At 21.3% G+C, this 14,517-nt stretch overlaps 1 protein-coding gene across 1 annotated transcript in view; it reads right to left on the minus strand.

Annotated features, from left to right (window-relative positions):
• Positions 1–41: 41 nt before the first annotated feature.
• Positions 42–14,517, minus strand: part of LOC122500680 — a 62,298-nt gene continuing 47,822 nt past the window's right edge. Inside the window, exons 8-10 of the mRNA XM_043609731.1 lie at positions 8,442–8,624; positions 2,996–3,080; positions 42–624 (exon numbers count right to left, since the gene is read on the minus strand). Coding sequence (XP_043465666.1) covers positions 552–624; positions 2,996–3,080; positions 8,442–8,624 — 341 coding nt within the window. The 3' untranslated portion in view covers positions 42–551. The remainder of the gene's footprint in view (positions 625–2,995; positions 3,081–8,441; positions 8,625–14,517) is intronic.

Here is a 14,517-nt window from a genome sequence, read left to right on the forward strand (position 1 = left end):
CTTAAAATTACATTTGGACGAAATATATATATATATATTTATATATTTATATAATTATATATTTATTTATTATACACATAACTTCCTACATTATAATACAACTTTGTAAATAATTAAAAGTACATATTTATAATAATATAACTGTGACATCATTAGTAAAAATTAAACGTAAAATGAGAATGTAACAGATGAAGAGAAATGTTTGCGCAAGAGAGATGACAAAAGGTAGAAAAATAAAAGCAGAGGAATTTTTGAGGGCAGACACGCCATAGGGTATCTGCTCTCTGGCACATGGATGAATTATAATTCAGTTTGTTCATATCGTCCTTATTTTCTTTTTGAGGAAAAACAGAACTCGGAAATGCAATAGTGTGTGCGAGAGCGAGTGAGCCACGCGCCGATAAAATGAGTTCATGAAAAATTAAGAGAAATCGAAGAGTTGATTTCTTATAAACTCTCATGACTCCTCTTTTCTGTTGTTTTTGAGTATAATCTTAGGCCATAATTAGATACTCTCGTTTGTCCTAAACTAATCTTTAGTAGCCTTCCAACTAAACTGGAGGAACTCCTCCATTCGCAGCGTCTAAAGCAACTTCCTCCACGTGACCCTCAGACGGTGCTTTCCTGAAAATTTAAAAAAAGTTTATTATTTATCACCATCGTAAAAATCTATCAAAAAATTTATTTATTTCTTCTTCAAATTTTATTATTATCACTAGCAAATGTTATTTGCGTGGAACGAGATATTCAATTCATTATTATTATGAAAATTACAAAATTTTGCATTTTCAAATATGAATTTTTGAATAATTTCAAATTCAAACTTTAAAAAAATTCAATTATTAACTAATTTACTAATTAATTATTCTTGTTTATTAATTTCAAAAGTTTTAATAAAATTCTTTGTAAGAATTCAATTATTTTCATAAATAATAACAATCTTCGTAAGAATTCAATTATTTTTATAAATAGTAACATTTTTCGCAGAAATACAATTTTTTAGAGAAAAATTTTATAATGTTCTTCTCAAAAATTCAATTATTATCACATTTTTAACTGGAATTCAATTATTTTCAAAAATTTAAAGAAATTCTTCGCAAAAATTCAATTATTTTCATAAACAGTAACATTTTTTGCAATAATCCAATTTTTTCAACAAAATTTTCATAAAATTCTTTGTGAGAATTCAATTATTTTCCCAGATAATAAAGTTCTTCACTTGAATTCAATTATTTTCAAAAAAAATTTCATGAAAGAATTGAATTTTTTTTTTCTTAATTCGTTATAAAATATTAAGAAAAAACTCAATTACATTTATGAATTGTGAAATCCTCCCCAAGAAATCAATTATTTTAATAAATGAGAAAATTCTTCGCAAGAATGAAAATATTTTTATAAATAATAAAATTCTCCAAAGGAATTCAATTATTTTCATAACTAATAAAATGTTTCGGAGGAATTAAATGATTTCCAATACAATTTAAATAAAATTTCTTGAAAGAAAACAGTTATTTTTAAAAATATTATTCAAATTCAATTATTTTCAATAGAATTTTAATAAAATTTCTCGAAATATTAATTAAATTCGATTATTATTTCAAGAATTTTAATATAAATTCAATTATTTTTAACAATTTTGATGAAATTCTTTTTAAAAAAACAATATTTTCAAAATTTTTAATAAAATTACTTAAAAAAAAATTCAATAATTTTCAATACAATTTTTATAAAATTTCTCGAAACAATTCAATTATTTTCATGAATTGTAAAATCCTTCCCAAGAAATCAATTATTTTCATAAATAATAAAATGTTTCGGAGGAATTCAATGATTTCCAATACAATTTTAATAAAATTTCTTGAAAGAATACAATTATTTTTAAAAATATTATTTAAAATTTTTAATTCAATTAATTTCATGAGTGTTAATAAAAATTCAATTATTTTCAACAATTCTGATAAAATATTCTTCGAAACAATTCAATTATTTTTATAAATTGTAAAATTTTTGTCAAGAATTCAATTTTGTTTGTAAATAATAAAATTCTTCTGAGAAATTCAATTATTTTCAATACAATTTTAATTAAATTTCTAGGAAAAAATTTAATTATATTCAAGATAAGTTTAATAAATTTTCTGTAACAGATTCAATTATTTGGAAAAATTGTAATAAAATTTTTCTAAACAATTCAACTGTTCTCAAAAGTTTTTAATAAAATTCTTTACAATTTTCAATTATTTCAAAAATTTTCAATTAAAATTACTTTAAAAAATTACATTCAATTATATTTTATAATTGCATGTATTCATTTATTGTAAAAATTCAATTATTTTCAAAAATATTTCACGAAATAATTCAATTTTTTTCTTAATTCGTTATAAAATTTTTCTAAAAGAATTCAATTATTTTCTACAGTTTGAATAAAATTCAATAATTAAATGGTAAATTTCAATTATTAACAAACACGATTATTTTAACATCTTGAAAAAAATTGTTCATAAAATCTAATTTTTTTAAAATTTTAATTAAAATTATTAAAGAAACTCCATTATTAAGAAAAAGATTCAAAGAAATTCTTCAAAAAGAATTTAATTGGAATTTTCAAAAATTTTAACAAAATTCTTCGCGAGAATTCTATTATTTTCTTAAATAATAAAATTCTTCGAAGGAATTCTATTATTATCAAATTTTTTGATAAAATTCTTTGCAACAATTCGATGATTTTTAATACATTACTTTTAAAATTGAAAATACTCGAAAAGTTAAGAAACAAAAAAGCAACAACGAAATACAACGATTATTAATATAGAAGATAATATTGCATCTGATTTTAATCAAATTTTCTTTTTCTTTAATTCCTCTTACAATAAATTATAAGGATTTTGAATGTTTAATTTCGTTATTATTTTTTATTGTAGCCACCAATTTTTGAAAATAAATATTAGAAAAATATTCCCTTCATTTGAACGTTCTGTCGAATAAATATGTTTCTCACCTTTTTCTGTACTGGAAAATGACATAGACAATGACAGCATTTCCAACGAAAAGCAAGGCAATCAGGACGGTTGGTAAAATGAAATCTGTAACAGAAAATTTGCACAAATTGGTTAAAATAATTTTTCATAACTTCAAAAAATGAATTTCATAAATTCTAATGTAAGTTTTAACTCCAACGACGATATTTTTGTTCCTTCGTTTAATTTGTAGTTTATTACAAAAAAATTTTCTCCTGCCTTTTAAAACAAACTAATTCCGTACTAGGCGAAAATTTTCGATTTACATTTTATTTCTCTTTATTTAGTAAATTTTTTAAATTTACAAAAATTTACAAATTAAAATGAACGAATAAAAATTTCCGTCCATTTTTTAAATTTACTAAAATTTACAAATTAAAATGAACGAATAAAAATTTCCGCCCATTTTTTAAATTTACTAAAATTTACAAATTAAAATGAACGAAAAAAAAATTTCCCTCCATTTGAACATTTAGGAATTTTAGGCACATTTTTCTTTTCATTTCATTGGATTGAGAAATAATTTTTAAGTAACTAAACGACTTCCTGCTCTTTTAATGAGACAAATCTTATTTTTCAACATAAGGTCATTGAAATTTTTATTTTTATAAAAAAAAGAGAAAAAAAATGGAGAATGATCTTTGAATTGGGATCCGCGTGAAACTATTTATAATTCTTTGCTCTATAGTTCCTTAGTCATTATACTTGGTGTCCAAAGTTCAGTATGTCACATTTGTATTCATATATTGTATGAGAAGAGATCGAGATCGCGATCGAGAGAGAAAGACAGAGACAGAGATTTAATTTTAAATTTTATTGAACTTTAACCGAAGGTATTATTGAATACTTTTTTGAATTTTTAATACCTTTTGATACTGTATCCCTTTTGATAAAAATGTATTTTTTAAAATTTTTTTATCATAATTTTAGAAAAAATTTTTTTTTAATTTTTTTTTTTTTTTTTTTTGACAAAAAATTCAATTTGTTTATAAAAATTTAATTATTTTTTATAAAGTTTTAGGAAATTTCAATTATTACAAAAAATTTTAATTAATTGTTTAAAATTCAATTAGCATTGGAAAATAGAAGAATCAGATTATTTTCATATAAATAATAAGTATTACACAGGATTTTCAATTGTTTTCAGTACAATTGTGAATTTTAAATTGTATTTTAACTAAACTTTCTTAAATTTTTTCGAATAATTCAATTCTCAAAGAATCTAAAGAAAATGATAAAAAATAATTCAATTAGAGAAGATTTTGATTTAAAAATTTTCGAACATAATTGAATATTAGAAGAATTGTATTAAGAATGAATAAAATTCTAAAAGTTTTTAAACGGAAATTTTTTAATAATAATTTTAGAAATAATTGAATTTCACAAAATTTGAAATTGAAATCAGAAAAATTTTAATTCTGTGAAATAATGAATAAAAAGTATTTAAATATTTATTTACCAAATTTTTCAAGCTTTGAATAATTGAATTTAGAAATCAGTGAAAAGTCAGGAAAATACAAAATAAAATTTTTGTGACAACACTGAATAAAATAAAAGATTTTTTCGCCTTAAAACAAATCAAAGGCCTAAAATTGTGAATTTTGATTCATTTTTAAAAAACTGTTTCAATTCTTTAAACGTTTTTAAATTTTAATTCCCGTCCCTTAAGAATTAAGAATTAGCTAAATTGGAGCTTAAACCAATTTGTAAAATTAAAAATTATTCTCTGACTTTCAGTGTTTTATTTCATCCATAAATAATGTTTTTATTCTCTGAGAAATAAATTGAAAAAAGTGAAACGAAAATTAAAGAAAAAGAATTAGAAATAATTCGATTTATTATTCAGGGATTTTTCTGGATTCTTTACTTTTTTGAAAGCTTTGGAAAAAAAGTGGTGAAAAATAATAGAATAATTAATTTTTATTCCAATCAGTTTGAATAAAAAATAAAATGTATCAATAATTTCAGTATTTGAAGCAAATATGAATTAAACCATTTAATTGAGTCAAATAAAAATTATTTGATTCGAGTAAATAATGAATTGATTATATTCAAGTAATCAGTTATTTAAATCAAATAAATTTTTTTTTTTAGTGTGTATTGTAAAATAAAAACACTTGATTTATTAAAATCAACAAAAAAAAAACAAAGACTACTTTCACAAGACCGACAAATGTATTCCAAGAGATTTATTATAAAAGAATTTCCACTCATCATTTCTTTTCTTACTCTTTAATTTTTATTTTTGTAATCTATATTTATAGTCAAACAAAAATCTGCAAATTCATGAACCAAGATGTTGAGATAAATCCTAAACGTAAACAAATGTTCTGGTCGTTTCCTCAAATTGCAAATACATCAAGACTCTCTTATGCATATGCATGAATCATTTGTGCAAGGAAATGGATATGTTCTTGATATTCACAAACACGAGCGAGCAACTCACAACACCTAATCCCGATATCTCAGAATGTAGTAAATTCTAGTTGTGAATACGTAATGTTGGAAAATGGTCAGGCATGAATGAAAACGACCAACAATTAACTGGTTAACGCTAGAATTATAATTCTCAAATTATTATACACCGCGAACACAAGATAAATGGTGTTGAATCAAAGTGCATTTGGCAGCTGTTTCGTCAGTTTCGCTCCAATTATTTTCATACATGCGTAAAGATAAAGAGTATGCGTGTTCCGGACAATTGACAAATACGCACACGGTTTTTCTTTTCGTCTCAATATCAAATTGAGACGAAAAAAAAGAGAAAAAAAATTATTGCGATGCAACGATTTGATGCTATTATGGAAAATTGAAATCATTATGGTCTCGATTTGAAATCCTTAGAAAAAGTGTGAATAATAAGGAGAGAGAGAGAGGAAATGGGAATAATTTACTCTTTTCCATTTCTCATGGCGATCAATTCAATATCAATCAAAACTCGGTAGAGAAAAGAAGAAAGGATAGCGTTGGACTTTAAACTTCGTTTCATTTTTTAGTGTTCTTTCCGTTCTTTCTCTAAAGTTTCTTGGAAAGAAATTTTCTCTTTATATATTGAAATGTTTTTCCCTGACTTCCAGACTGAATTTGGAATTTTTCCTTGACCCCTATAAAAAATTCAGAGTTCTATTATAAAAAAGAAAATTTTTAGATTACAAACAATTAATTTCAAACTTTATCGTGCCTTCCTATTTTGAAAGTAAAATAAGTTTTAGTGGCGAACGTTTTCAATTTTCAAAAATTTCAATTATAAATTTTATAAAAATGTAATTATTTTTAACAACATTTTAAGAAATTTCAATTATTTTTAAAAAATCTACAATTACTTGTTTATAAAAAATCAATTACTTTTAATTATATTCTTGAAAAATTCAACTATTTCAAAAAAATCTCCAATTACTTGTTTGTAAACATTAAATTATTTTTAATTAAATTCTTGAAAATTTCAATAATTTCAAAAAATCTCAAATTACTTGTTTATAAAAATTCAATTATTTTTAATAAAATTCATGAAAATTTTAATTAAAAAAAATCCAATTAAGTACTTGGTATTGGTAATAAAAAATTGTTATTACCTATTAAATTCTTGTTAATTTCAATTGTTTTCAATAAAATTTCAGCAAATATCAATTATTTAAAAAATAAAAAACCTCCAATTACTTGATTTTAAAAATTCAATTATTTTTAATAAAATTTAAAATTTTAATAATTGTTTAAAAAAATTCAATTACTTGTTTATATAGACATTAAATTATTTTTAATAAAATTCTACGTAACTTCAATTACTCCAAAATAAATTTGTTAACTAATGAGAAAAATTCCAATTGTTTATAAAAACTCTATTATTTTTAATAAATTTTTACAAAACTTCCATTATTACAAAATATTTCAATTTTTTTATGAAAATTCAATTATCATTAGAAAATAGAACTAAAATATTTTAGAAACCTGATTTTTTAGAACTTTAATTAAAATTTTTCAAATCTTTAAGTTTTTAACAAAAATTGTTTAAAACAAAATTAAAAATTTTAATCTTTTTAAAATTAACTGATTAATAAAAATTTTTATTGTAGCAGATTTTAAAATTCAATTATTTTAAATACAATTTGGAGTCGATTTGAGAAAATTGCAACTATTTTGTTATTTCACTAATAAATTTTTATTTTTAATAATATCTTCAAAACATTGAATTAAAATAATGAAATCAAGTCAAAAAAAATTTAAGAATTCAGGTTTTTTAATTTTTTCAAATATATTTTTGAAGACCTAAAAAACTAGAAATTTTGTACTAATTCTAAAACTTATTTTCAGTACTTTTTTTTACATTTTACTACATTTTTCAGTTTTTAGATAAAATTCCCTAACATTTTCCTGATTTACAGAAAATTTTTTGCTTTCCCCTTTATCAAAATAATTTCAGTTCTTTTAGTAAAATTCAATTTTTTTAAAATAACTTTTTCATATTTTTAAACATTTTTCTTCAAGAAACACAATTACTTTTAAAAATTGTAATAAAATGTTTTAAAACAGAGAGTTTTTTGCAACAATAAAAATTTAACGATTTCTAATAATTGTAACTGGAATTCTTTGAATGTTCAATTATTTTCTAGAATTTTAAACTAAATTTATTCAAAAATATAATACGTTTTTTTTAAATAAGTATATAAATATTAAAAAATATTATAGAATTGAAATTCGCAAAAATTTTAATTTTAAACCTTCTGAAATTTAATTATTTCCAAAAATTGCCACTGTAACTTCTCCAGTATTTAACTTTTAGAATTTTGAACTAAAATTATTTTCCAAATCAATAATTATTTTTATCAAAATGAGTTTAAAAAGTTTTAAAAAAAGTCGAAAGCGTCACACTATCCAAGGCCTATAATTACTGTATTTGGCACGTGCGGAAAACAGAACTAAACAAAAATTCGCTTTAATTATTTTAAATTTCTAGGAAAAAAATAAATTTCAACAAAATTGAGTTTTACCAAAAATGGATTTGAAATTCGTTTCTTTTCAAATTCAGTGAGAAATAATAAAAGTATAAAAATTTAAATTTCTATAGATTTTTCTTTTGTTAGACTATACCGAAGGATAAAATTACAACTCTCTTCGATTAAAAATTAATCTCTAATTTTGAATGCAAAAAAATTTCTTTCCCAAGCAACGGAAAATATTATCAGTATAAAAAAATTAATTTTCATAATTTTTTCTATTTTCAACAAAAATGAATCGCGAACTAGCAACATAACGAGGAGTCTTCTATTTCTACACAATTTTCTCCATTACACTTTGGAATGAATGAAATAATCGGAGAAATGGAAAATAAGTAGAAATTGAGATTGAAAAATTTTCTAATGGAAAGTAGTGAGGAAAACTTTCAGGCATGTACTTTAATATATAATAAATTGAAAATAATGTGACACTGACCTACGATGTAGTCTGGTTCCTTCAACATGTTTTGCGCCGAATCCATAACTGGAGTTGAGAAACCCGCGACTGCGTTTTCGTATCCAACACCACCACTTCTCACCTCTGAACCCAAGTCGTCACCAGATAGACTGGACAAATGATTCTCCTCTGCTTCAGTCTTGAGAATTAATGCTGACGACGCTGTAAACAAAAAGAGAAAGGCGATTAGTGCCATTAATTCTAATTCTTAGGTCTTGCAATTTAATCCGTCGAGCAATAAACCGATAGTACTTTCAGATTGTTTTCTTTTCTCTCTCTCTCTCACTGTCTTCACTGATAGTCGTTTTATAATTATTTCCCAACACCTTTTTTTCCAAAGCTTTCAGAAAAGTAATGAAAATGAAAAAAAAAGAAATAGGACCAGAATAATAAATGAATTTTTTTTTTCTTTTGGCATTTTTTCTAATTCCTTTTTTTTTTTATTTTCGTCTCCCTTTTTTCAATTTATTTCTCAACGAATAAAAATATTATTTATGGATGAAAAAAATTATTAATTTTAATTATTTTCCACCACTTTTTTCCCAAAGCTTTCAAAAAAGCAAAGAAACGAAAAAATACCAGAATAATAAATGGAATTTATTTTTTTAGAATTTTTTCCCCCTTTTTTTAATTTTCCTCTTACTTTTTTCAATTTATTTTTCAGAGAATAAAAACATTGTTTATGGAGAAAGTAAATTAATTATTTTATAATTATATATTTTTGTATTATTTTAATTATTACTTTATTTTCCACCCTTTTCTTTTCAAAGCTTTCAGAAAAGTAAAGAATCCAGAAAAATCCCTGAATAATAAATTGAATTTTTATTATTTTTAGAATTTTTTCTAATTCTTTTTTTTAATTCTCGTTTCATTTTTTTCAATTTATTTCCCAGAGAATAAAACCATTATGAAATAAAACACTGAAAAGCAGAGAATAATTTTTAATTTTACAAATTGGTTTACGCTCCATTCTAGATAATTCTTAAGTCTCTTAATTGCCGTTTCTTAATTCTTAAGGGACGGCAATTAAAATTTGAAAACGTTTAATGAATTAAAACATTTTTTTAAAGAATAAAAATTTACAATTCAAGGTGTCGGATTTTTCACAGGAATTACAATTTTTTAAATTCAATTCTGAATTGAAATTCAATTTACTGAAATTCAATTGTTTCTAAACTTCTTTAATTTAATTCTTTTCTGAAAATTTATAACTGCAATTTTTCAAAATATGATTTTTAAAAAGTTATTTGAAATACTTAAAAAAATGTAGGTATTATTTTCAATAAAATTCAATTTTTAAAGCGAATTTTCATTAATTTTCGTTTAAAAATTTTCATTTAAAGATTTTTCTTGATATTTTTGAAAATTCAATTTTTTTCAAAATTCGCAGTTACAATTCTTCAAATTTGATTTTTAATAATTTCATTTTGAAATAATCTTAAAAGAATAAATTAATTTTAATAAAATTGAATTTTCATGAATTTCCATTTGAAAATTTTCATTTAAAGATGTTTCATTGAAATTTTTGAAGATTCAGTTATTTTCAAAAATTTTAATTTTCAATTGTTCAAAATTTGATTTTCAAAAATTTTAAAGAAATACTTAAATGAATCAATTATATTTTCAATAAAATTGAATTTTCATTGATTTCCATTTGAAAATTTTTATGTAAACATTTTTATTCAAATTTTTGAGAATTAAATTATTTTCTGAAAATTTGCAACTCCAATTTTTCAAAAAAAGATTTTTTAAAAGATATTTGAAATAATTTCAAAAATCCATTATTTTCAATAAAATTCAATTTTTTAAGCGAATTTTCATGCATTTCCGTTTTTAAATTTTCATTTAAAGATTTTTTATTGATATTTTTCAGAATTCAATTCTTTTCAAAATTTGCAGTTACAATTTGTCAAATTTTGATTTTTAAAAACATTATTTTGAAATACTTAAAAGAATCAATTATTTTCAAAATTTTCAATTTTCAATTCTTTAATATTTGATTTTTAAAAAATTTTAATGAAATACTTTTAAAAAATCAATTATTTTCAATCAAATTTTACAAATTTCAATTATTGAAGAACTTTTTAATTATACATTTCGAAAATTTAATAATCTTACAAAAATTATTCGCATAAATATAATTTTTGAAAGATTTGACTTTTGTTACATAAAAATCAAAACAAGTTGCATTTGATATCACAGAGAGTGGTTTTTCTAGCAATATTTTCAAGAAAAGTTGAAAGAATCACATTTTTTTGAAAATAAATCGAAAATTTATTTCGAAATATTTCGGGAAATTTTGATTTTTCGAAATCGAAAAATTTTTGGGAAAATAGTCGAAAAAAGTCATTTTTTTGGAAAATGGTCGAAAAAAGTCGTAAATAGTCGTATTTTTGGAAATAAAGCGAAAAAAGTCTTTTTTTAAAATAGTCGAAAAAAGTCGTAAATACTAATATTCCAAAAAATTATAGGTCCAATGACTGAAATTTCTTAAGCTAATGAAATTATAAAACTGAAATAAAAAAGTCACATGAGTTTTTTTACAATAATTAAATATATCAATCGCGATCTTTCATTATCATTTCTAGTTTTTCTTCTCATTTTATCCTCGATTTCTCATAAAACCATTAATCAATACGTTTGAAGTAATTTTTTTTAAATTTCTCCATTGTCATCTCATTTTCATAATGAAAAAATGAATTAACAATTGTCAATATCTAATTGATTCAAATCTTTTTATAATTACAAAGCAATTTTTTCTTCTACAGTAAATTATGTAAAACATTTCTACCAATAAAATTTCAGATTTCTAATTAAAACAAATTTTCAATAATTTCTTGATCTAATCATAACTTGTTATGCAAAAATAATGATATGAATGAATATGAAGAGTTAATATTCATTCCTCTATTTAAAAAAAGGTACATAATTATTATCAATAACCAAACAGTAATTATTTCTCCTGTCATTCAATTAATTGTCATAAAATTCAAATTTAAAGAAGAAATAAATAAATTTGATTCATTTGATTGAACAGAACTTTAAGGATATGATTTTTTTTTTCCAAATTGAAACAAAAATAAAATTATATTTTAAATTGAAAAATTACAATTGTATATTTTATTTATTTAAATATTTTAATAAATATTTAATACAATAAATAACAGTTATCAGTAATAATAAATTTTCCTACATTTTCCCCTGTGTTTTCCGTATTGTCATTTGAATAAAAGAAAAATATAATTATTTTTACATATCAATTACATTTAAACTAGAATATTTACTGATTAAAAATAGACTGTCATTCATTGCAGAAAGTCGACTTTGGACTCTTACGGGATTTTAAATTATAAAAAGAGACTGACAGACATTTATCTGGCTTCCTTTCTCTTTAAGAATAAGGAATAATGTGACAATTTTTTTTTTTATTTTTCCTTTTTTGAAAGATAACATCATAATAATAATTTTCATGAAAATAAAAGAGAAACAAAAATATCGAGATAAAAATGCGATGATGAGAAAATAAAGGGAAATGTAAAATTATATGTATATATAATAATTATAAAGCAGATGAAAAAAAGGCATGAATAATAAAATAAAATAAAATAGCCATTTAAATAAAGAGTAATTGTAAAAACGAAAGTACTTAAGTATACACGTTAATACGAATTTCAGAATTATACACGATTTCACTAAGTTTACAACAATTTCAAAGTAAATGTTCGAGTTTGCTTTATGTCGACAAAGTTTGCGGGAGCCAATAACTAATAATCAAAAACCACTTAAATGGTTTATGCGGTTACCATATTAAATAATTGCGAAAATTTATATATTATATTTTATGAAAAATTTCTCAAATACCTTTTACAGTTTTACTTTCACAATATAGATGAAAAAATTTAGGTGCAAATTTATTTTTTTCGTGTAGAATAAAAAAAAAAAATATTTTTCGAACCAAAATTTTACAAAATTTTATATGAAAACATTTTTATAAAGATTCTTCATCCGCCATTTCCAGAAAAAAATTTAAGAGAAACAATTTATTATTTTTCTTCTAAAAAATGAAAATTGCTTTTAATTCTTGATCACAAATGTTGAGAACTTCAACTACGTTATTGGAATCAATAATTTTTATCACAATAACTTTGCATAATAACCAAAAAAATTAATTATAAAATAATAGTAATTAAATAAATAATTAAATAAATTAAAAATAATAATAATAATTAAAAAATAATTTAAAAAATAATACTAATTTCAACTCTATTATTAAAATATTGCCGAGTGATAGCTTCAATTATTAATTAATTAATAATAATTATCCTTACTTTCCCTCATCTTATAAAATTTCTAAATTTAAAATTAATTAATTAATTAAAATTTTTATTTTTATTTGAATCAGAAATTTATGAAAATATTTTTAACATAAAATATTTCGTTCATTTAAACGTTAAAAATTTTTGGGTCATGAAAGATTATTGTGAATCATGATCACTTTATTTGACAGAAGACTTTTAATGATTAAATAAAATATGAAAGTAATACTCTTTTCAATTTTTAATTTCGTTCAAAATTAATTTCTATTTGTGAATAAAAAAATTTTTTTTAATTTAATAAAGAAAATTCCCCTATTGAAAAATATTAATTCATTAACTCCCCTCGTATGATGAGTTTTGCTCAAACGGTTCAAGAATTATTTCACCACATCAAATTCATTCGACATTATCCTCACACGATTTAAGAGGAAATTAATGATTTTCACGATAAATTTTTCAATCACGAAATTAAAAGATCTTTTTTTTTTCTTTGCAAATTTAAGATCAAGTTGAATGAAATTTTATAAATGGAATTAAATTTTGAAATTAAATAATTAAATTGGAATTAAATTTGAAAATTGGAGTTTGAAACTAATAATTTTACATTTAATTTGAAATTAAATTTAAAATTTGTAATTCGAAATTAAATTATAAAAATTTGTAAATGGAAATCAAGTTTGAAATTTGAAACTTGAAATTTGAAGTTATATTTAAATCTTCTTTTGAAATTAAATTTGAAACTTGTAATTTAAAATTAAATTTGAAACTTATAATTTGAAATTAAATTTGAAATTAATTATTTTATATTAAATTTTGTACTTCGAATTTAAATTTAATATTTGTATTTCGAAAATAGGTTTGAAATTTACAAATTGAAATTTAATTTGAAACTTGTTACTGAAAATCAAATTTGAGATTTTATAATTCAAAATTAAATTTTTGAAATTCATAATTCGAAATCAAGTTTGAAATTTGTAATTTAAAATGAAATTTGAAACTTGTGTTTTGAAATTGAATTTGAAAACTTGTGATTTGAATCTTATAATTTAAAATTAAATTCGAAATTTTATAATTAAAAATTTAACTTGAAATTTGCAACTCGAAATTAATTATTCAATATTAAATTTGTAATTCAAAATTAAATTTGAAATTTTTAATTTGAAATAAATTTAGAAATAAATTATTTAATATTGAATTTAAAATTCGAAATCAAGTCTAAAATTTGTAACTTGAAATTTGCAATTAAATTTGAAACTTGTAATTTGAAATTAAATTTGAATTTTTTTAATTCGAAATCAAATTGGAAATTTGTAATTAAATTTAAAAATTTGCAATTCGAAATTAAATTTAAAATTTGTAATTTCGAATTAAATTTGAAATTATAAATTTAAAATTTTCTAATTCGAAATCAAATTGGAAATTTTTAATTTGAAATTAAATTTGAAATTAAATTAGAAACACTCACTAAATTGAAAGGAAATTTAATTAAAGAAGTCTAATTGAGACGAGAATTGACGAAAGCCAACGCCTAGCATTTAATAAAATAAATTCTAATTGACACTTTAATGGGCTTGTGAATAATATTTACCTGGCGGTCAAAGAGATAAAAATGATTTGCGGGAATGATATTTTCAAAAAAATTTCTCAAAAAAAAGGAGAGTTATCGTCTCCTCGTGACGGACACTTCACGATACATAAACGGACTAACAATAAATGAAGGCAGGCGGGTTCCTTTGAAT

This window comes from Leptopilina heterotoma, unplaced genomic scaffold, assembly GCF_015476425.1.
Source record: "Leptopilina heterotoma isolate Lh14 unplaced genomic scaffold, ASM1547642v1 Lhet_19, whole genome shotgun sequence".
Lineage (NCBI taxonomy): Eukaryota > Metazoa > Arthropoda > Insecta > Hymenoptera > Figitidae > Leptopilina > Leptopilina heterotoma.